Source organism: Heteronotia binoei, chromosome 2 (genome assembly GCF_032191835.1).
Source record: "Heteronotia binoei isolate CCM8104 ecotype False Entrance Well chromosome 2, APGP_CSIRO_Hbin_v1, whole genome shotgun sequence".
Taxonomy (NCBI): domain Eukaryota; kingdom Metazoa; phylum Chordata; class Lepidosauria; order Squamata; family Gekkonidae; genus Heteronotia; species Heteronotia binoei.
This window is the reverse complement of record NC_083224.1, coordinates 90468124-90493471: the sequence shown is the minus strand read 5'-3', so window position 1 is coordinate 90493471 and position 25348 is coordinate 90468124. Positions and strand designations below refer to the sequence as shown.

The 25348-nt window shown below is 39.0% G+C and overlaps 1 protein-coding gene across 2 annotated transcripts in view; it reads right to left on the bottom strand.

Moving 5' to 3' along the window:
• CPNE5 (copine 5) overlaps positions 1–25348 on the bottom strand; it is a 307885-nt gene that overhangs the window by 229731 nt on the left and 52806 nt on the right. For both annotated transcript variants that reach the window (XR_009555063.1, XM_060231586.1), the window contains exon 2: positions 1414–1454. Coding sequence is in view for 1 of the 2 variants with exons in the window: in XM_060231586.1 (XP_060087569.1) it covers positions 1414–1454 (41 nt within the window). In the remaining variant the exon portion in view is untranslated. The remainder of the gene's footprint in view (positions 1–1413; positions 1455–25348) is intronic.

Sequence of the window (25348 nt, the reverse complement as noted above, 5' to 3'; positions counted from 1 at the left end):
GCAGGCTTTCCCCCTTCCCCTTTATTAATAGGCTCCAGTGGAGCATCCAGGGATGAGAAGGAGGGGTGTGTATGTGTTCAAAAGAGCTGTTCTCATTCTCCAAGCATGAGCTGCTTCCATAGAGCCTGCCCTCACAGTGCACCTCAAACACTGACCCCACTCTGCCCCACCACTACTTCCTTTTCCTGTTTTAGGAAACAGGCTCAGCTGGAAGCAGACTTGACCTCCTACTACAGCAAATGCAAAGTTAAAATGAATGCCAGTCTCTTGTGACTTAACAAAGCAACCACAGAAATCAAAACAGGATCTTAAGGCTGACTGCTTAAATTAGCCAATAAAGACACTTTCATTAGTGTATTCGGCTTCCTTTCAAACACTCCCCGTTACTAAAGCACAGCAGAAATCCACAGAAGATTAATGAAGTGTTAATGAAGAGCTGCTGCCAAAACATGGGCAATCCAGCAGACAGCAAATGCGATTCCATTAATTTCTTCTCAGGTTCTGCTGTTTGCCCCCGCCCCTTTGTCTATCATCTAAGGATATTTGATCCAAGCATATGATCTACTTTCCCTGGGATTTCTACAGAAGGAGCATTCTTTACCACATAATCAAAGAAAGAAGTAAGTGGCTCAAACCAAAATATGAGGCTGAAGACACACAAAAGCATACAACCCACCATCACAATTTCTTTATTAGGTTCATTTGCGCATTCTTACCTGGAGATTTGTTTAATTAAGTATGGGAATGGTAATACATGCATGCAGCTCCCTGTTGGAATCGATTTCCTATTCACTGGAATAGATGGAATACATTTCCTATTCACCTTCTATCAGTAAGGTCCCTTACACACTTACATACCCTATGATCCATGGATGGACCTGACTATCTTTATCAGTTGTGAACAGGCAGCTGTATAAGTCTGCATGCATCTGATGGATAAATGCGTTAAAGGAACCACAAGACTCTGTTGTTTTATCTTTATAAGGATGGTGGTGGAAAATGGCTATTCAAAGTGGAGTGCTGCTGCAAAGAAAGCTCAAATGTTTTAATTCTTAGTTTTCACAATTCAGTGCTCTTTGCTTTCAACAAATTGTTTCCATCCCAGAGCCATTAACACAGCGAACAATCCAGTCAAAGTTTACATATATTTAATTCCCATTCATTTCAATGAAAATATTATGTGTTGTGCTTTCTCAAGATGAAAAGAAAAGATTGAGAGGTGTTTACTCTGACTGGATCATTCTGAAGGTTGTAATCCTGTACATATTTGCAGAGTCTGACTCCCAGGACCCTATGAATCCTAAACTAAAAGCAAAAGCTGGATTTTACAAGGTTAAATGTCTCTGAACAAAAAAAATCCAAAACCAAACCATATTATGAAAAACAGTGAAGCTACACACAAAGTGTACTTACATGGGTCAGACTTGGAGAACGTGTCCTTATCCAAAAGGTTCCTAAAATAGAGAAGCAAAGGATTACAGAGGAGCCTGGATAGATCAATTTGCAACATACAAGCCATATTGGTCAAACATCCTGCATTTGTTTCTGCAGGTAATCTGAACTGGTCATTTCCAGGAATTCCTAAAACAAACCTCAATTTGTTTCAAAAGTGAAACCAACCATTTCCTAAACTGACACTGCTTAAGAATGTACTTCCTTTCCTCAGATTCACATGCTTGTTCAATATAGAGACAATGATCCAGATTATCAAATGGAGTTTTAAAAGAACCCAATTACAATGTTGTGGTCATGAGTTTGTGAACAGAACAGAATTCAAACAAACATCAGGATTAAATTGGCTGTGTTGTAGCATGAACTACAAAAATTACCAGGATTTGGCCTGAAAATACATGATGAAGTAATTGTGAAGAAACTAAGCATATCTGGTCATTGCCTGGAAGGCCTGAGATTCTTCTGTATACTGCCTTGAGTTCCATCAAAGGAAGGTATAAGTATAAATTAACAAGAGGAACATGCAAAGCTGTCTTATACTGAGTCAGATCATTGGTCTATGAAAGTCAGTACTGTCAAAGACCATAAGAGAAGCCATGTTGGATCAGGCCAATGGCTCATCCAGCCCAACACTCTGTTTCACACAGTGGCCAAAAAACCCAGGTGCCATCAGGAGGTCCATCAGTGGGACCAGGACACTAGAAGCCCTCACACTGTTGCCAGTCCCAAGCACCAGTAATACAGAGCATCACCTGCCCCAGACAGAGAGTTCCAACAATACGCTGTGGCTAATAGCCACTGATGGACCTCTGCTCCATGTATTTATCCAATCCCCTCTTGAAGCTGGCTATGCTTGTAGATGCCACCATCATAGTCTACTCTAACTATACTAGAGGGTAGCCACATTAATCTAGGAAAAAACCCACACAGAAGTCCAGTAGCACATTAAAAACTCATCACCAGCATGAGCTTTTGTGAGTCAGACCTCACTTCCTCAGATGCATTAGGGAAAGGGGAGAGGAAATCCCTATTTTATTTTATTTTTTGCAGATAATTGCAGAAGTAGGGGAGGGAGGAGCAAAGTCTGGCTGGCAGCAGCTGTCCATGGCCTCAGATAGAGATATTTCACACTACCTACTACCTGATCTTTTTCACTTTAAATTGTAAGCACTGGGGGTGGAATGCGCACGCTCTAAAGAGAAGCAGCCTTGGCTCGCCCCTCTCCGGATAAGAAAAGAGATTAGGACCGAAAGATAAGTAAATATTGAAGTTTTTGGGGTCACAATATTTGGCAGTGAGGCTAGAGAGTCAAAGAAGTAAAAGGCGTGCTCAGAAGAGAGCTAGCAGTGAGAAAAAGGGAGTATTTTGGCAAAACAGATAAGAAACGGAGGCAGTAATTAGCAGCATAGAAATGGCTGCCACTACAGTGAAACAGCTTTCGGAACAAATAGCACAATTTCAGGCTTTAATGATGCAATCTCAGAACAAGATAGAGGAAACTGTTGCTGAGATAAAAAATGAAGTTAGTCAGATAAACAAGGAACTGCAAGATATTAGGCAGCTGGCCAACAAAGCAGATAAGGCAGCTTCAACAAATAAGAAGGACATAGTTCATTTAAAGGAACAGATTAAAAGCCTCTCTGACAGAGCAAGAAGGGCTAACCTTATCGTCCATGGTATTTCAGAAGACATTGACTCATGACACTTGGAAAATGGGATAATAAATTGGCTTTCAGAACAGCAAACAGGTGTTATGATTAATGCTGACCAGGTTGAAAGAGTTCATAGGCTTAGAACCAGAAGATCAGGAGGAGATCCTAGACCAGTGATTGTTAAATTCACAAGAGAAAAAGTGCAGCAGCAAGTGTTTTTGGCTTTAAAGAAGAAGAAGGGACTGGAATTTAAAGGGAAAAGGGTATATGTGAGACAAGACTTTTGCAGTGAGACACTGGAAGAAAAAAGACAAATGAAGCCATTTGCAGATAAACTCTTTCAGAACAAGATATTGTTTACATGGGCTTACCCAGCCACTATTGTAATCTATAAAGAAGGCAAAAGACTCACAGCAAGGAACCCAGCTGAAGCAAAGAAACTCTTGGAGAAGATGGGTTTGGACCCAGGGGAAACAGGAACTCAACCAGAGGAAGAGTTTAATGTCGATGAACCAGAGGAGGGGCCCTCTACATGTCAGGAGAAACAACAGAGAACGAGACTATAAGACGTCTAAGGAGAAGGAGGAACTTCTAAAAAAAGGGAAGTACCCCATAAATAAGAGGGAGGGGATATTACGGTCTTAAGTGAAGGAAGGAAACAATAAAAGATCCAGGGGGGGGGAGGTGTGCCCACCTAAAGGTATAGGTAGGGTGGAGAGATCAACCCAAACGCAAGCCCTATACCAGAAGAGGGGAGGGGGGATGATGGGGAAGAGTGGGGGGAAAGGGTGTGGGAGGGGAAAAGGGAGAAAGGGGAGAAGCAAAATAGACCTTGTTATCCAGCCAGGGAAGGGAGGGGAGGCGAATGATTATGGCTAAAACTTTGAAAATGCTCTCACTGAATGTCAATGGACTAAGTTCAGACTTGAAAAGATATAGATTAACAAGAATGGTAAAACAACAAAATATAGATATAATGTATTTACAGGAAACACATAAGGCAAAGGATGACATTAAACTGTTGATTAAACACCCAGGGCGGAAAGTATTGGCTGAAGCAAGAAGTAGAACTAAGACGAGAGGAGTATCAATCTTAGTACCCACAAGGATTGATATTAGGATATTAGATCTTGTTAGTGATGGGGAAGGGAGATATTTGTTCATTAAAGGTAGGTTTCAGAATAGAGTAATAACGCTGATAAATATATATGCCCCAAATACAGGACAGAGGAGATTTTTGAATAATGTTATGCAAAAAGTTCAGAAATTCTCAGAGGGAGAAGTTATTATAGCAGGAGACTTTAACATAAATATGACCAAGGAGAAGGAGGCTAGGTGGAAAAGGAATTTGGTAGAAGCGCATGAGGCCTTAGGCTTGGTTCCAAAGCCGACACATTTATCAAGTAGACACAAGACAGCTTCTTGTATAGATTATATATTTCTTAAAAAATCAAATAATTGGGAGTTGAGGAAAGTAACAACCCATCCAATATGGATTTCAGACCATGCTCCACTGAATATAGAACTGGTGATAAAAAAGAGCAAATTGGAAGGACATGGAGATTTAACAGTATGGTTTTATTAAAAAAAGAAAATAGACAATATATGGAAAATCAAATAAAACAATATTTTAAAGAAAATAAGGGAACAGTGGCCACAAATATCTTGTGGGAAGCGGCAAAGGCAGTGTTAAGAGGTCATTGTATGATGAAGGAGAAAGAAATAAAAAAAGAATGGTATGCTAACAAGACACAGAAACTCCAGGAATTAGGTGCACTGCAGAGCAGTCAAGGTATTAGATTTTGCCCTGATAGGAAAAAAAAGATCGAAGAGATTAGGAAACAATTGGACTTTATGGATTCAAGGGCATTATGAAAAAAACAAACCATGGTAAGAAATGAGTTTCAAAGAGATTCAATAAACTCCGTTAGGAGACTGGCTAATTATCTCAAGAGTAGGAAAGAAAAGCAAAAGGTGGAAAGTATAAAGAGACAAGGAAAGGTCACGCAGAACCCGAGAGAAATTAGGCAAGCGTTTCAAGAATTCTATAAAGAGTTATACGCCAGGAGGGATATAACAGAACATATTGAAGAAAGTGGAGAAGTGTTGGAAGACATAGATAAAGAGAGTTTGGAGAAGGAAATAACAGTTCAAGAAATAGAGGAAGTTGTGAACAATTTAAAAGTGGGTAAATCCCCAGGGCCAGACGGCTTTACTGCGGATTTTTATAGGGAGATGAAGGAGATGAAGGAGTTACTGATCCCCGAATTACAACAAGCGTTTAATGCTATATTGCTATATTGAAGGGAGGGAAAGCTCCCGACTCTTGGAGAATGGCTGAAATAACCGTAATATTAAAACCCCAGAAGGATCGTCGGGAACTGGGTTCATATAGACCAATAAGTCTACTTAACCAGGACTACAAAATATTCGCTAAAGTTTTAGCAATAGGCTAAGGAACATATTACCTTATATAATAAAAGAGGATCAATATGGTTTTGTGAAGAATAGGAGTATTGCACATCCTATAAGGAATATATTAAATGCATTGTACCATAAACATTCTGGGCAACTTGCTTTGCTTAAATTAGATGTATACAAGGCATTTGATACGCTGTCCCATGAATTATTATGGTCCATAATGAAGAAGTGTGGGATTGGGCCACTATTCTTAAAAGCCATTCAAGAGGTCTATAGGGAGGGGTCAGTAGTGGTAAGAGTAAATAACGAACATACGGATCAGCTCCCAATTGAGAGGGGTGTGAGGCAGGGGTGTCCACTCTCCCCATCCCTGTTTATAATGGCGGTAGAGCAATTAGCAGAAAGGATCAGGAATTCAGGGAGAATAGAAGGCTGTAGAATGGGAAAGGAGAAAATAAAAATCAACTTATTTGCAGATGATATAATCATGACAATATCTAACCTGAAAGAAGCCATTAGGGAAACGAAAATTATTTTAGAGGATTTTGAAGCCGTGTCAGGTTTAAGAATAAACATGGGAAAGTCTGAAATAATGTTCTTTAATGTTGGTTTGGAAGAAAGGAAAGAGATTAATAGGATAACTAATATGGGGATGGGAGTTAAGAAATTTAAATATCTAGGGATAGAAATTTATAAAAATATTAACAGGATAGTGGAGGGAAATTATAATAAAATCTGGGAGAAGATAGAGAGGGATATGCAGCAGTGGGGGAAAAGGACGATGAGTTTGACCACTAGAGTAAAGAGTGTATCGATGTTCTGGATGCCAAGGTTGTTGTACCTTGGAGTTAGATAAGCAAAAAATGATTAACTGGAACACTAAAATAAGGGAATGGATATTTTGTAGTAGGAAACTTAGATTCCCCAAAAAATTAGCATACAATCATAAATCGGAACTTGGATGGGGAGTCCCAGATATAGTCAATTATTATGAAGCATTTCAGCTTAAGGCATTATTAGAGATAGAGAAGGAAGGGGATCAGAAATGGATAAGGGTTGAGAATGAAGCTAACAATGGGGTAGGAAAACATGGCATCTTTACGAACATGGGGGCGAAGGAACTTAATTTAAACGTGGGACCAAGGAAAAATGGGCTAAATGTTTGGAAGAAATGGCAACCGAAATGTCTGAATAGGGTATCTAGATGGACGCCATTAGAAACGTTGATGGAAGGAGATAAGGAGCATAGGTGGAGCGAACTACTTAAGGCTAAAGGATTTAGAAGGGTAGAAGATTTGTTAATACTAGATAAGTTAAAACCATTACATGAGTTTCAAGAAGTCATAGGAATACAATACTGGCTTAAGGCTACAGGATTGTATAGTAAAGTTAAGAAGGAAGTGGAGAAGAGTAATTTAAATGAAGAAGAACCTATAAAAAAGTTTTACAAATTAATGGGTAAAACAAAAAAAGGATTAGTAGGCATCCTATACAGGAGTATGAATTCAGGCAATGAAGGAGCAATAAGCTACCTTCAACGGCCGTGGAGTTTAGAAGGCCAAATAACGAAACGAACAGGGGAGAAGATAATGGAAGGTTTAAAAAAAATTAAGATACATAAGGTTGGAGAAATGGAATTGAAATTTTTTACCAAATGGTATAGAACTCCGGCTACTTTAGCCAATATGTTTCCTGGGTTGAGCCCTAAGTGTTGCCACTGTAAGAAAGAGAAGGGATGGTATACCCACATGTGGTGGGAGTGCCCTGAGGCCAAGAAACTATGGGATATGGTAGTGGGAATGATAAAGAAATTCTTTAAGGTAGAGCCGAGAATTAACTTTGAACTAATGCAGATGAGTTTATTAGGGAATGAAAAAATAGGGAAGAATAATCAAGATTTACTAAAAGCAATGATATCAGAGGGTAAAGCGGTAATAGCGGCAGGATGGAAGGATAAAAGTAAATGGAAGGAAAGAACTTGGCATAACTATCTCTTTGATTTTGTCCAGTCAGATATAGCTGCCACAATGTCGCAAGAAGAATCATGGGAGGAAAGAAGATCAAGAATCAAAGAAAAGCGGCAGACCTATCTGAAATGGGCGAAGGAAGAAAGGAGAGTGGACATTCAGTGGAAGCTTCAAGTCCTTTGTCCCTGGCTGGAAGAAGAAAAGGATGTATAGACTAAGGGGGATGGGTTGGGGGGAAAATGTAAAATGGATATCAGAAACCATGTAGAGAAATGGATAATGTATAATAATAATAAAAATATACATTGACAAAATAAATTGTAAGCACTGAAGCTAGGACCTTGACTTTGCAAAGCAAACTCTGTAACACTGAGCCATGCTCTATCCCCAACATTAGCGAAGTACAGTTTGTCTTCTTCTTTGTCCTGTCTTTTTGGAAACAGAAACACAGAAAGTTATCCTTTGGCTTCATGGAGACCTGGAAACCATGTCTTTGTAATGTAGATTAGGAAAAAAATGATCAAGCATCATGATCCATCAAACAGAGATTTAGCTATATTGATTATATTGCTCATTAAATTCTAGCTACCTTAATCGTTTGAGAGATGATGAGAAGTGAGAACCTAGAGGACTCTTGCTAAAGAAACCAGGGAGAACTGTTAGCTGTTGTGTTTGTTTGTGTGCTGTATTATTGATTCTGCACTTAAGCTGCCTCCATTTGATTATATTCTGGAATCCAAACACTGCAGGCAATAATGTCATGTTATGCTGACTTCACTTTGTAAAGAAGAACTTTTTCACACATAAAATAAAGATCTGTTCCATTAGGTATAGGAATGGCATGGCATAAAAGAACCTCACACTGGAATCACTCCTGCCCTATGCAGACTGTGGTTTTCATAATGACAGCTAAAATCACCTTCATGTCTGCCCTGCACATGATGCTAAACTTAGCTGGCCCTGACTGTAGATCAAAAGCACAAAGTGGATCGTACTTAATACTCATTCTTGTGAAGAACAGCTGGTGTTCAGATGCATCCTTGTGAAGTGAAAAAACGGATGTGTGTTCAACATAACTCTGACCTGGATAGCCCAGGGTAGTCTAATCTCATCAGATCTTGGAAGCTAAGTAGGGTTGGCCCAGGTGATCAGGAGACCACCAAGGAATACCAGGGTTGCTGCACAGAGGCAGGCAATGGCCAACCACTTCTGAACATCACTTGCTTTGAAAATCCTATTGGGTCACTATAAGTTGGCTGTGACTTGACAGTAAAAAGGGTGTGTGTGTGTGAACATAACTAATCAAAATTGGATCTGAGAAAATCCTCTTCTTTACCTTTGGGTGGTAATCTGAATTATGTTGTTTTTGACAGAGGTTTTTTGGTAGAAAACTAAATCCACATCTGACCATCGTACTGTTAGTGCATCAGTAAAACTCCCCGGTTAGTGCAGCAGTGATAGGGCTGTGAGGGGAGCAAGTGACTCAGCAGACACATATCTGAGAGGAACTTCATCAAGCTAGAACATGGAGTCCACATTCACTTCCAATGGGATTATTCTATTGAGCATCTCTCTATGCAGCATGCTTCCCAATCACCACACCAACCCAAAGGCTTGGAGAAGGCCTTTGAGTTGATTGTGCATGCCAGCCAGGCAGTGACCAAGATCTTCAGGGAGAGTGTGAGGCAGAGGCTCAAGGCTTTCTCCTCCACCTGCCCTGCAGAAAGGAAGTTTAGAGTTTTTAGGTTTCTACCTTATAAAAACAGTAAATTACAAGATACTGCCCTGGTGAGAAAAAATTGGAACATCTCTGTAAAATGAGAAGTTACTTCCATATGGCGATTTTACCCCATGCGATGAGGACAGGAGAAACCCCCCACACACACACACACACTGTATTTGGGAGTATCCATAATGCCCAATCCAGACATGACTTGTGGGGGCTCCCCATATTTTCCCTAATAAATCTGATTTTTAAAAAATCTCCTCTGTTGAGTGGCTGTGGACAGAACATCCATGTGAATACTCCACTTTCTGACAGTATGCGAAAGGGGGTTCTCAAAATGGCATGGGGCAGTTCAGCACCCCATATCAAGTCTACCCCTTTTGACCTTTTAAAGGGCTTTTAAGTTTTCTACCTGAGCCATGTTTCAGCATTGCAGTGTTGCAGCACAATTCAGCTGTAAAAGGGAGAGAGCAGGAGAGTTGAGAGCTGTGGGAACACCAGAACTGCACCACATCACTGTTTCTGTGCAAATGTGATACAGAAAAGGGGTGGGACAGCAGCAGCCATAAGTGCCATGGGAACAGCTGTGTGCTGAAGCTGTTCCCACCTGTCCCTACCCCACCTGTTTAGCCTTTGCACCTCATTGTAGAAACAGCCAGAGAGAAGATTCTTACTCAGGATTCTTACTCAGGATCTATCTTCTTGAAATCTAATTTAAGATTTCTTATTCTTACTCAGGATCTATCTTCTTGAAATCTAATTTAAGCACCTGAGGTAGAGGAGACAGTAATCGGTCTATTCATTGGTAAAGGAAAGGTGCCTATTTTAGAACATAAGGGCAGCCAAATGAAAGCAAATCCCACTCCCCTATTAAATAGATATGCTGAACACTTGTCCATTTGCAGCATTTTTTCTCCCAGTTTGTGATAATTTTACAGTTCACTCCTGAACAGAGCTATACCATTGAAGTCAATGGACTTAGAAAGGAAGTAATTCTTCTCAGGACTCCATTGTTAATTACCAGTAGAACAGACACTCTTCCTTCTATCTGCCTGAAAACTGAAATGGAGGGTTCCTTTGGGTGAGGGGCATAGTTCACAAGATTGGCTGGAAGATTTTAAAAAATAGAAACCTTACAGGTGAATATGTGTTTCCCATTGAAACCAAAGGGAGCACTGGTGGTGGAAAGTGCCATCAAGTTGAGCTTATAGTGACCCCACAAGGCTGACAAGGCAAGAGCCAAATGGAGGTGGTTTGCTACTGCCTACCTCTATGCAGCAGACTAGCACTTCAAATCCAAGAACTAACTAAGACCTATTCTGCTTAGATTCCAAGATCTGATAACAGTAGGCCATCAGGTCAAGTTTAAAGGAACATTACCCAAATGCAATGATTCTAAACAAGTGGATATCAAAGAACCCAAACAAAATGGAACAAGCTTGATGCAAATAAAATTTCCATGCATATCTCTACTGGGTAGGAAAAAAGATGAAAAATGAGTGCAAAATTATTTATATAAGAATGGGCATTCGAACTTGGAGGGGCCTTTACTCCATAGTAAGGTGGTGTGATAAACTTCCAAGATGTTGAACTTAATTTACATGCACTTTCCTAAAATCTGCCAAATTTCCCCACATTGGAAAAATATCTGAGAGATTCTGCCTGTAGCATATACAATAAAGCAGCTTCAGGTTCTGCAAAACCAGTCTCCACCTTCACCTTGTTTAACCATCCATTCAATTCACAGTCTTCCAAATTATAATATACTGCTGGGAGCTGTCCAACACTTATGGTACTGAATGCAGCCAGCCAAGACTGCAATCAAGATGTAACCATGACAGTCAGTGGTATCCTTTGCAGAACTGGATGAAGTTTGGATTGGGCCCTAATGGCACAGAAGGAAGGAATAGTAGAGATAATAAGGGATTAAAGAAGGCTTAATAGCATTCCAGTTTCAGAGCCAGGACTCCTGTGAATGTTCCTTTCAATAGCTTATCTTCAAAGCATTCAAGAGCACCAATTAAATGTAAGAAGATATACAAGGCTGAGTGCAGAGGGAGCTCATTTCAACTTGCTGCCATATTCATTCCAGAAAACAATATTTCACTGCTTTGGTGTTAGTGGCTCAACTTCAGGGATTGGAGCAAGTCAAGTTGTTTTGGAGAAGAGGAGAAAGCTGCTGAGAGGCAGCATGATCATGTGAACAAGTAACTAAGTGAATAGTAACAAAACTTTGAAGTTTCCGTATGCAATTGGTATTACTTGAGCAGACAAGATGAGTAGCAGGACTTGCAGAAGATACTTGACATCACAACTCCAAACTACAGCCAAATGTGGAAGATTTGAAGGCTGCAACATTGTGTATAGGAAGCTATGATTATTGAGAAACATGACCTGTTTTCTTGTCATAGGCAGTGGCAGTTAGTGATTAAGGAAGCAGCAAGAGCTCAGTTTGGTCTGTAATCATGCTAGGTGGAACAAAGAAATTCTAGGAAACCGTCAGTCAATGCTGTGCTTTTCCAGTATTCAAAGATGCAAGGAGAGAGCAAGATTTGTATTTTTGCAACAACTATCTGCTCTCCAACATATATAACTCAGTGAATATACACATGCTAAATCCTAAAGAATACTGCAGAACTATATTTCCATCACACAGCTCCAAGTCCTAAAATGCATCCCCTCCGTATTGCCATAGAAATCTGGAAGTAAAGACAATTTCCAAAGAATGAATGTGTCATTTCAACTATCACCCTGCTACATCTCTTTTTACACTTGGTTCTGCATTCTCTAGACTGGAGTGACCGACTGTGAAGAACTTTGAGCATTAAAGCTGGTATATAAATAAGAGTATTCTTTCTGCAATGTTTTTAAATGCAGATTTTCTGGCATCTAGCTATAATCTTGCAATGATGTAACTGTTGAATAGGATGCCCTGCCCTGCAGTGATAAACTGCACTTACAGCTTGAAAATTATTGGCAGAGACAGTAGGGTTTGAGTGGGTGGCTGTCACAAATTGCCTGAATGACCCATTAAGCATGAAAAGCACAAAGAGAAAAGAAGCTCTCTCATCTCAAAGAGGACAGAATTTCACATGGTGAATGAACCACCTTACAAGTTTTTAAGGCTAAAGCAGAAGAATGGAAAGGGACTAAGAGCAAAGGGGACCTAAAAACACAGGCAACTGAGAGGAAGGCATTGAAAAGGAAAAATCAGAAAGGCCAGAAAGAAAAAAAAATTACAGTAATTCTAACCAAGTTGGAATCATATGTCCTTCTTGCTTGTGATACTGGCCTTTTGATGCTACATAAAATTCTTTTTTTCCTTCCAGAACTGTTTCCTCTGAGAGATCTTGATACATCACCCTCTCCCCTCTTTTCATACCATCTCTCATTCCCGAAATGATAAAAGGCCCATTGGGATAAAACAAAACCTCCTCCAGCCTCTTCATGCATTGAGCAATTATGACTTTCTGCCAGAGGACAGGGCTCGAATGACTAGACTACTCACCCCCCCCCCCAAAAAAAAACCCTAATACTTTCTTGGCAGGATAAGCAATACAAATGTTGCCAAAAATACACAAATAAAATCAGTCCAAATGAACACCACAGAATGCAGCTAAATCACACTGAAGAAATGGGAATTTGAACCAGAGCTATTGTAGAAAATGATGTGAGAGAGGGATCACAGAAAGTAGAAAGGATCACACAGTGAAGCTTCAGTCCCTACAATATCCCAACAATTGCTCAGTGAAGTATCTCAGTACATCCTGCCTCCTAATTTTTTTATCATGCTGCAGATTAAGCAAACAGGGCACACAGGAGGTCTGAGCAATCAGTCCTGAGGCCTCTAACAGGACTTCCAACTTGCTGGCCAAAGAGATTACACCTGTAAAAGCAACCATTTAGAACACAAGCAAATAACAAAACAATATAAAGCAGGAGGCACTGTGGAAAGGATGCAGCAGCATAGTTATTCTTGATTCCTGATGGTCCAGACCTCAGAGCATTTGTGCAGCCCACCAGTTAGGAACCTCCTCCCATGTCCTGCTCCCTGTGTTGCCAGCCACATTGTTCAGGTTTAAACAATTTTATTAATTAGCAGTATATTGTCACAGAAATCTATTAATTTTTTTAAAAAAATAATACAAAATAAAAACAATACATTGCTTCCCCCCCCTTCTCCTCCCTCCCTTTTTCTTGACCCCCATCGGTGTTTTAAAATAATAAAAAAAAGAAACAAGGTAACTTAACAAATCAATAATCTCCATTTTAGAACCTTATATAAATATGGAAGAAATAATAACATAAAATAAGAAAAGTTAACTCTATAAGTTCATCTTCATTTTTCAATAAAAGATTTCCCCTTTATAAATTCTAGTCCATTATTCCACCTCCTTCAGCTTTTATAAAAAATCGTTAAGTGTCCTCTTACTTTCCAATGTTTTTCAACATAGTTTTGAAATTTCTCCTATTCCTTCCTAAACTTCTCCAAACCATAGTCTTTTAAGATTCTTGTAAGTTTATCCATTTCACTCCATGACAAAACTTTTAAAATCCAGTCCCATTTTTCTGGTATTTTGTCTTGCTTCCATAACTGTGCATACAATGTCCTTGCAGCTGAAAGCAGGTACCACACCATCGTTCTATCTTGTTTTGGAAAACCTTCCATTTGTAATCCCAACAGAAAAGAGTCTGGAGACCTCTTAATGTCATAACCTAAAATTCTTGACATTTCTTTCCTAATCATTTGCCAAAATCGTTTTGCTTTTTCACAAGTCCACCACATATGGTAGAAAGATCCTTCATGTTTTTTACATTTCCAACATCTGTCTGACACCTGATTATTCATTTTTGCCAGTTTCTTAGGTGTCATGTACCATCTATACAGCATTTTAAAAGTTTTCTTTAATGTTATAACATGTTGAAATCTTCATAGAGTTCTTCTATAGATACCCCCAAGATTCCATTTGAATTTCTTGGTTAAAATTAATTGCCCATTTTATCATTTGAGATTTGACTACTTCCTCTTCTGTTGACCACTTCAATAATAATTTATAAATCCTTGAAATCAACTTTTTATTATCACCCAACAGCATTTTTTCCAGTTCTGTTTGCTCCTGTCTTATGCCTCCATTTTTAATGTCCTGTTCCACCAAGCTCTTAATTTGTTGTAGTTGAAACCAATTATATTTATATTGTAATTCTTCAGCAGATTTTAGTTCCACCTTTCCTCCATGTATTTTTAATAGTTGATTGTACGTTAAACACATCTCTGCATCAATTTCCGAAGATAATTTTAATACTTCTGTTGGCACAATCCATAGTGGCATTCTCTCATCACCATATTTTTTATATTTCACCCAAGTACTTAGCAAGTTTTTTTGTATATAATGATGTGAGAAAAAGCCATCCATCTTATTTTTCCCACAAAATATATATGCTTGCCAACCAAAAATATTTCCATGACCTTCTAACGCCAACAGCTTCTTGTTTAATAACGTCACCCAATCTTTAATCCATACCAAACATACTGCATCATGATACAATTTTAAATCCGGCAGTTGGAAACCTCCTGTTTCTTTTGCATCAGTTAAAATTTTCATTTTAATTCTTGGTTTCCTGCCAGCCCATACAAATTCTGAAACTTTTTGTTGCCATTTACTGAATTGTTTATTGTCCTTCACAATTGCAATTGAATTGTTTGAAATAGAAACATAATTCTTGGTAGAACATTCATTTTGATTGCAGCAATTCTGCTCAGCATAGACAAGTTCAATTTATTCCATTTTATCAAATCTTCATCAATTTTCCGCCAAAGCTTTTCATAATTATTTTTATACAAATCTATATTTTTCATAGTAATTTCCATGCCTAAATATCTTACTTTTGAGACGTCACACTCTGTTACTCTTTGCAGTTCTTCCTGTTGACTCTTTGTCATGTTTTTACACAAAATTTTTGATTTTTCTTTATTTATATAGAAGCCTGACAATTCTCCATAGTCTTTAATTTTATGAAGCAGCAATTGTGTCACAGATAGAGGATTCTCATTAATAAACATTACATCATCAGCAAACACTCTATATTTATAAGAAAAACCCTTCAGTCTCAACCCCTCTATTACTTTATCTTATTGTATTTGCATAAGCAATATCTCTAATATCATTATGAATATCAATGGAGATAAAGGGCAACCTTGCCTCGTACCTTTGTTGATTATAATTTTCTCCATCAAATCTGCATTTATACAAAGTCTAGCTTGTTGCTCAGTATATATCACCTTAACCATTCTTATAAAAGCTTCTCCAAGTCCTAATTTTTCCATCACTGCAAACATAGTCCCAATTCACATTGTCAAAGGCCTTCTCTGCATCTGCAAAGAATAATGCCACTTCTTTTTCAGGATGCTTCTCATAATATTCAACAATATCTATGACAGTTCTAATATTATCTCTAATTTGTCTCCTGGGGAGAAATCCTGCTTGTTCCTCTTTAACAAAATTGTTCAAATGCTGTTTGAGTCATTCTGCTAATATCCTAGCATATATTTTATAATCGTTGTTAAGTAATGAATTTGGTCTGTAATTTTTAACATTTGTGGTGTCTATCTTCTTTTGGTATCAACAAAATTATTGCTTCCTTCCATGTGTTTGGTATTTTCCCATCAATCCTTATAATATTCATCAATTTTTGAAGTTTTGGTACTAACACTTCTGTGAGGATTTTATAAAATTTTGCTGTGAAACCATCTGGACATGGTGCCTTTCCCAATTTCATTGAATTTATTGCTGCTTCAATGTTTTCAATTGGTTCATTTAGGACTTTTTCCATATTTTCTGTTAAGGGGCTCATCTGAATTTTCTGTAAATATGCATCTATTTTATTTTTGTCCACCTTTTGACCTTGAAATAGCTTAGCATAGTATTTAAAAAATTCCCTTTTAATTCCTGCTTGGTCAACTATTTCTTTACCTTCCGATACAATTTTAGTAACAAATTTACTTTCCCTTTTTTTTTTTCATTTGCCAAGCCAGGTATTTTCCAGGTTTATTTGCTCCTTCAAAGGATTTCTGTTGTAATCTCTTAAGGTTCCATTCTACCTCCTTATTTAACAAATGTCTCAATTGATTCTGCAATATTGTAATTTCCTTTATTATTTTCTTTTTTCCCGGTCTTTTTTAAAGTTCCTTTTCTTTTTTTCCAATCTCTCTTTGAATATCCAGCAACTGTTTCTCTTTATCTCTTTTGTCTTTATTATTCATTGTAATTAAAAGACCTCTAATTACAGCTTTGTACGCATCCCACACAGTTTGGAAATGAATGTCCTCATTTTCATTTATTTGAAAGAAAGCTTTAGTCTCTTTTTCTAGAGACACCACTATCTTTGTTTTCTGTAGTAAATCTTCATTTATTCTCCATCTCCTAGTCTTTTTCACACTTTTTGCCGACCACATTAGTGGATTGTGGTCGGCCCCAACTTTAGGAAGAATCTCTATTTTTTTCATCATAAGTCCAAGATCTTTTGTAGACCATAACATATCAATTCTTGAGAAAGAGTTATGCCTTGCTGAAAAAAAAGTATAATCATGCACCTTGGGATTAAATTTCCTCCATGTATCATCCAAATTTTCTTGCTTCACTAAATCAAAAAATGATTTTGGTGATTTCCCCTCCTTACTTCTTCCTGATCTGTCCAAATCATTTATAATTGTTCCATTGAAGTCTCCCATTATCATTATTTGATCATAAGTCACTTGGTCTAATTTTTGCATGATATCTTTTAAAAAAGAGTCTTTTGCCCCATTTGGGGCATACAATCCCAACAACAATGTCTTTTTATCATTCATTGTCACTTCCACAGCTAGATATCTGCCTTCACTGTCCTTAAAAATCAATTTTGGATCTAATTCTTGTTTAATATAAAAAATCACACCCTTTTTTTTCTCCTTAGCCAAGGAAAAAAATTCTTTTCCCAATTGTTTAATATGTACTTCTTGTAGACAAATTATATTACATTTTTGTTTTTTTTAATCCACTGAAATGTAGCCCTTCTTTTTTGCGGTGAATTTAGTCCATTAACATTCTAAGATATTAATTCGTAATCCATAATGGTTCTTTTTATTCTGTATCCCCAAATCCCCTATTTTCTTCAAAAAACTTCCGCAGTTCCAGTACATTTGTAATTCTAATCCTTTTCCCTCCATGTTCAAAACTTAGACCTTCTGGCAGTATCCATCTGTATCTTACATCCATATCCCGTAACTTGTCTGTTAACTTTTTATATAGTCTTCTGACATTTATAACTTTTCTTGGCAACTCTTTCATGATTCTTACTCTGCTTCCCTCAATTTCCAATGTCTTTTCAAATTGCTTTTTAAAGATCTTTCCCACCTTATCTCTTGTAATAAATTTGACTACCACATCTCTTGGTAATTTATTTTTCTTGGCATACTGGGAATTAACCCTGTATATATAGTCATACAAATAACTGGATTCATCAGAATCTATTTCTAAGAACTCAGCAATGATTCTTATTATATATATCCTTAAATCAGAACCTTCCTCTTCAGGCACTCCTCTCAAACGAATCTGGTTTTCCATTAACTTGCAATCTTGCAGTGCTGCTTTCTCCTGCAATTTATTAATCATGGAATCTTGATCTTTCACCTTATTTTCCACCACATGTACTTTGTTTAACGTTGTTTGTGAGTCCACTCTAAAGATTTTCAATCTCTTTCTTTATTTCAGACTTCACCACCTCTAGTTCTTTAACTACTTGCTTTTTATTTTCTGTTATTAGGTCCTTCATCACTTTAGTCAGTCTTGCCTCCGTGGCATCTAGTTGTTCTTGTATTTTTGGCATCTTTCCCTCCTCAAGTGAAGCAGTCCTTGCGCGTGTCAATTTTGGCAGCTTCTGCTCTGACATTCTACTTCCCTCACTGCCAAAATGAAGTTTCAGGTTGATCTCTCCAAATCAAAAATAAACCACTGGATCTTGAAGATTAGATGCCCTTTTCAATGCACCCAAAATCGTCGTCCTCAGGGCTTCCTAGCCCGAGATATTAATTTTTAAACATTTTAAAGTAAACAAAATGGCGGTCGCAATTTTTCTAGCCCCTTTAAAATTTTCTTTTGCTCCAAAAGGCCACCAAAATTGATATCTTTCATATATTCCAATATGTTTTGTTCTGTAGTAGTGAAATCTGCTGGCTCCAATAATTTTTAAAGTCCCGTTTTTTCCCTTAAGAGTTTTAAATTACCTTGCAGCCAAATTTAACCTTCTCTTAATGGCTGCCGCAATTTTTCTATGATTTCCAAGTCCTAGAGAAAACCAGGAGGTCTTTAAATTCCCTTCTTTCAATGGCCTCTTCCTGCTTTTCTTGCCACGAAGTCCCATTCTCAATGGTTGAAAGATCTCATGATACAATCTATGCGTCACTTCCTGTGCAGTCTTCCGGCTCAGCAACTCAGTGACAATGGGGGTTTTTTTACAGACACCGCAGGTATTCCAAACATAAGTTGTTTTTTTGCCTTTAACTTTGCTTCTAAGTCTCCCAAAAGTCTCAAAATTGCCCCCTTCTCTTGTTTATAACTTTAGAATATTATAGCTAAGTCCAAATTCCAGTCTTTATCTCAAATAGAGTTGATTTTAGTCCCAGAATGAAAGATAAAGATCTTCTTACCTTGCAGCCAAATTTAACCTTCTCAACACCATCCTCTTCCAATATTAATATTTAAAAATTTAGATAGTCCAAAGAAAGCTTGAATCTTGATGAATTTAAGTCAATTTAATGACCCAGGAGACCCTCTGTAGACGCTGGAATGCAATTCCTCGATGGGGACTCTTCAAAGCCTAAAAGAAACCCCCGCTGGGACTCCTCCTAATCCAAAGTAAATCCCCTCAGAATATTCCATGCATGTCTTGGCCTTTTCCCTCACTGAGAAAAGTGGGCAACAGGCATTGGAATCGCCTTCTCTACCCAGAACAAAGGCTCCGGTCCGCTCCCCTTTTGAGAAGCGGCTCAATTCTCCATGATCCAACCCCGGAAGTCCCAGCCAGCCACATTGTTGAAGCAAGTAGAGACCAGTGGTTGCACCTCTGCAATGCCCTCCCTTTAGGCACCAGACCAAAACATTTCTTTTTACCCAGGCTTCTTAGGTGTTCTATGTTTTTCAGTTGTTGAATTTGGGGTTTGGGGTTTTTTTTGGGGTGGGGGGGGAGGCGGTCTTCTTCTAGCCCGATAACTATTTTATGAACATCATATTCAGGCTGTTTATGCTATTCTGAATGTGGTTTTGCATTTAATAACTGGTTTGTGGCTTTTTTGTGACTGATAATCTTATTTTTATTATTTCTTGTTTCTAATGCATGAGTTTATGGCTTTTGGGGATGTTCATAACAGATAATTTTTACTGTTTTATTTTTTATTTTGCGAAGTACCTCAAAGCAGGTCTCTGGAGAAGTGACATCATTTTTTCTTAATAAATGATAAAATTTGCACCATCATTTTTCAGTTCTTAGTGACATCTATCAAACTGCTACTTACACACACCAAAAAATCCCTTGTGTTGTAGAAATAGAGGAAAAACAGAGTAAAAGATGAAGGCAAATAATTTCTTTTAACAGAGAGACAAAAATATATGCTAATTTTCTCAAAAAAGCCCTGTGCAAAACAATGATGATGCAAAGGGAGTGTGGCCTAATATGCAAATGAGTTCCTGCTGGGCTTTTTCTACTGAAAAAGCCCTGTGAGAAGGTAAACTCCACAGCACAGGACTATTCTAGTAACTACCATATCTCAATGTCCTAAAAGTCTCACAACCTCTTTCAGATTTCTGTACTAAATGATGAAAAGTCAGTTAACCTTGGTATTGATGCATAATAGCCATCTTCAACTTGTATATTTAGGAGACCAGCAGTGTAGTTCTAAGCAGAGTCACTCCCTTCTAAGATCAATGAAGTCAAGTCATTAAAGGATGGCAACAAAAGGCTCTATTCACAGCTACTGCTACATGTACACAAGCCATTTCTTTACGGCATTTTCTCCTAAACATCCTAACAAGTACTTGAATACAGGAAAAAGACAGAACCAATTGCAGTACAAAAGGCAACAATCAGATGGAAAGGAACCACACAATTGTCCCATGCAATTCTGCAAAACCATCACAAGGATTTCTCATGCCATTAGAAGTAAAGCAGGAATAGTGTCTTCTTCATGTGTTCTTGAGGATCAGCACCTCTACCAAGTCCACTTAGATTGCTGAATAAGCAGTAGTTATGAATTAATAACTATTAATGGAAACTTGGGCTGCATGGAGACCATTAGACTTTGGTATGCTTTGATAAAAATGAAACTCTAAAATTCTTGTGCCACAAGCATACTCTCCCTGCTCCCCTCCCATCTTCTCTCACACATGGAGTGCAGCTTGAAGACTTCCTTGTTTGATAGAAAACACAGCTTGCCAAAACATTCAAACTTGGTGAAATGACAAAACTGCAGTTTGTTTCTTGCTTACAAACCATGATTAAGTGATGATTTAGCATCCTTGCATGTATACCAGAAACAGACTTCAGGGGCTTTTGGCATGGTTGGCTTTTGACACGTGAATCAAAGTCCCTATCTACGGACTACAGATGCTTTCACAAAGGATGTTGGAAATACAGCACTTATAATTTTGTGAATGTTGTTAATACAGTGTAGGAACTTGAAGAGAATCATTATGAAAGCATAGATGTGCTCAGGCCCATAGCAACAGTTGGGTCTATGAAGGTCTACCCCCCAATTTTCTGCCAAGACCCCCAACTTCCCATCCAGCCCAGGCCCCTTGACTTCCCATTTTTATTTTATTTTCCATGCCTCTTTCATTGCCAATAAGCCCTGCACCCCTTCCATTCCCACACCATGGCCAGCACCCCATGACCTTGGTGGCTAACCCTGCCCTGAACTCTTCCTGACTTCCCCACTTCCTTCAACAGTTCCACCCTTCCCACTTTCCTTCAGGGGAGGTGTTGCCAAGCAGGCAGTGGGGGCTGCGTGCCATGTGTGAGGCTTGCGAGCAGCTGAGCTGGGCATGGAACAAAGCAAGCATCAAGTCATGTTAGTGCAGCCCCAGCAGAGATCACCTGCACTGCACTCTGGAGGTGAATGGAGGGTGGACAGGGACTGCCAACTGGCTCAGGAAGACTAGCTGGGGCAGGGTCCTGCCAGTGTGTGTGTTTTATTTTATTTTTTATTTATGTTATTGCAGTGCACTTGATCTCCAGAGCAGGGACACATCTGGGACTTTTGGGTGTCCCCCCCCCACACTTTTCACAGTGCTCCCCACTGAAAATTTCCTGGCTATTGTCCTGGGTGTGCTGTGTCAATGTAGTCTCCTCATTCTATTTACAAATGTGAGAAATGCAACATACTTGTATCACTCACAGAAAACAGCCCAGCTCTAGGCAAACACCTCCTGCCCCCTGGCTTCCAGATGGTTTTAGCTTCACAAGTAAATAGAGATGCAAACGAAAAGATAGGCATCTGCTTTGCGGCTAGAGACTAAAGATCTGGGTCACAAAAGGTGCCAAAGCCTAGCTTCTAGATTACAGATTTATCTGTTTATGCAGCTGTTTGTTTCCTCCTTTACTATGAACTGTTCTGATGACTTCACTAGTTACAATGGAAAACAACAACAATGAAACTTGTCTGCGTTAGGAAATTATTAGAGTGAGTCAGCCTTCCAAAGATGTAAAGTCCACAGAAATCTAAATATCAACAAAATCATATTGCCAAAATCACTGTAGAGAGAGAACAGATTACCAGGTGATTGAACCCAGCTGCCCATTTGATACAACTAGGAAACATCTTTTGGGTAATTCTAATTAGCCTGCAGGAAAATCTGTTGTCATCATAGATATAAGCAATGATCCCCCATGGAGTCTGAGAATAGCCTCCATTACAAACAACACTCACTGAATTCACACAAAATACAGAAGAGCTGTGGCTAAAAAGGCGGAGCATAAATTTCAGAAAGGCAGTAATGCCATCCCACACCTTTTTATTATGTAAATTAGTAATTTGTACAGCAGTGCTGAATGTTCTCTAATTTCTCTCTAACATTCTCTGTTTTCTCTCTAACATTCAATGCTGCCAAACAAATTACTAAAGAATACTCACTTTGTTGTTGTTGTTCAGTCACACAGTCGAGTCTGACTCTTTGCGACCCCATGGACAAAGTCACGCCAGACCCTCCTGTCTTCCACCATCCTCCGAAGTCTGCTCAAATTCGTGTTTGTTACATCAGTAATGCTGTCCAGCCATCTCATCTTTTGCCGTCCCCTTCTTCTCTTGCCTTCTGTCTTTCCTAGCATCAGGATCTCCTCCAGTGAGTGCTCCCTTCTCATTTGGTGGCCAAAGTATTTGGGCTTCAGTTTCAGCATCTGACTTTCCAGGGAACAGTCTGGGTTGATTTCCCTTAGGACTGACTGATTGGATCTTCTTGCAGTCCAAGGGACTCTCAAGATTCTTCTCCAGCACCACAGCTCAAAAACATCTATTCTTCTGCGCTCAGCCTTCCTTATGGTCCAGCTCACAGCCATACATTACTACTGGGAATACCATCACCTTGACTATACGGACTTTTGTTGGCAGGGTGATGCCTCTACTTTTTATTATACTGTCCAGGTTCGCCATAGGAGCGAACGTCCTCCCAAGGAGTGAACGTCCTGTCCTCCCAAGGAGCGAACGTCTTTTAATTTCATGGCTACAGTCACCCTCTGCTGAATTTTGCAATGAGTTTAATTCTGGGTATAAGCCCTCACATGAATACACACTTCTTCAGATACACTGAAACAGCTTACACCTAAAATTAAACTTTGTTGGTCTTAAAGGTGCCACCAGACTCAGACTTTGCTCTACTGCTTCAGACCAACACAGCCACCCACCTGAACTCACTTTATTGAACAGTCATGTTATTTTATTGTTGTTCAGACCACTCTAGCTTCTCTTCCTTCTCAGGGACTTTTCCTTTCTCCTTTGCTCCCATAGTCCTCAGCTTCATTTGCCTCCGAGGCATTTTAATCTCATTGTCACAGTCAATACATATGGCTTTCTTTGGAACATCTGTGACATTATAGTGACAGACCTAGGCGATAATGCAATTGACAAAAATCACATGGATGATCATAACCCATGAGATAACATGAGACTGAGGGATGAAAGAGCAAATAAGAGAGGTATGGAGAAGAACTGGATCAAAGCAATGCAAAAACACACATGGAATAATGCCAAAAATGGGCTTCTCCAGCTAATGAGATCCTGGTAATCTGCAGTATTAATAATGCTTTCCCCACCCAGTCTTCAAAGCAACCAGTAAAGTGGCTGAAAAAACTTCACTTTAAATCTGTAAATGGACAAAAAACTTGTAGCCAGCATTTTGCAACCCACACAGTCCTCCCCTATCCCCAGCTACATGTACAGTGGATTATGGAACAATCTCTCACTCTTTCCCTTGTCTCTCTCCCTCCATAAATGAAGTTTGCCATCTGTAGTGCTGTGCTGGTCTCTTTTTCTTCTCCACCTTCTGATGTCTTTCCATCTGCCCCTGTCATGCATTCACTACTCTTCCCTCTTTCACAGTACATGCTCTGTTTTCCTCTCTCTCATGTTGATTCCTTCCTTCCTTGTTTCTCAGTCTCTGCTTTCCCACCTCGCTGATGCATGTGTAATTCACAGCAAAGCTTCACCACTACAAAAGCAGATCCAGTGGTTAATAGAGTGGAACCTAAGGAGGAATCATCTTTGGCTCTACAGAGAGTACCTGTAACATACTCGAAGCGGAGACGAGAGTAGGGCAACATAGTTTATTAGGAGCACGTTGCAAGAGAGAGAACACGCGGGCCGGGCCCCGCTTATGTACATTTACCCGGTTCAGCCTCCTGTACAGGTCAGGCCAATCCTGGCCTGTTAAACTTCCCGCCGTGGATGTAGTAGGCGGGGATTCCGCGCCCCGCGCTAGAGATGCCTGGGATACCCAGCCGCCTCTGCGCGTGGGCGCGTATTTCAGCCAATACATTACAGTACCCATTCAAAAATAGCTGCCCTTGTCAGAGGCAGGTGCTTGGCTTGGAATTTGTCAACACGTTGTGATGTGCTCAGTCCTCATGACAGCCATTTTGTGATTGGTCCCATCTTCCATTCTTCCATATTGTGGTGGCACTGGTGCCTACCATCAGTTCTCAAAATCCCAACAATATCATCAGGTTCTATAAAGTTGGGGGCCTCTGAACTATACTCTAAATGTCTGCCAGTCTTCACATTGCCCATGCTTTTTTTAATCACCAGATTCCCATAAAAAGCAACACTTATACTGAAATAAGTTTCATTGATTTTAGCAGAACTTGATTTAGGGTAATACATTTAAAACTGATATACAATTAAGATAATATTTATAGCCCAATTATAAACATATTTGTTGAGACATAAATCTCACAGAGTTCAAATGGACTTGCTGCTAAACCATGGACTTCCAGTTCAGACTCTTAACTGCTATCTTACAGCAGCTGTAACCTAGAAGCACAGTGACTGAAGAAAATTCCCATTATTAAAGTCTATTCCAATGGCAATGACAATATCTTGGAACCATGCAGAATAGTTTAGTTAGTGTAACTGTGTACAAAAACTAACAGACATGGATCTATTGACATAATCAATATGGACAGTCTTTTCCCCAAGTACACTAGTTTAAACTGCTTCATAGAGCTGCTCTGATACACAGTTCAAGATGTTCTAATTATTTCACAACCAAGATCACAAAGAGTCCTTTTGCATATTAATTGGCTCTTTCTATCACCTTTTGGTCAAAATAAGTTAGCGTTCAAGTTTACTTTCAAAAATACCATTAATTTAAAAACAAATAAACCCAGCAATTTAAAATAATAATGAAAACTCACATGCAGCAGCATCAATGAGAGCAGAATGCCAGAACCATCTATCCTAACAATAATATTACAGCAAACACCACCTACTTTTAATAGGAACCTTATGGCACTTTGAAAACTCATACGTTTCTTTACTCAAGTATAACCTTTTATCAACTAGAGGCCATCAGACGCATTTCTCAAAACCAGCACTACATATTCTAACACAG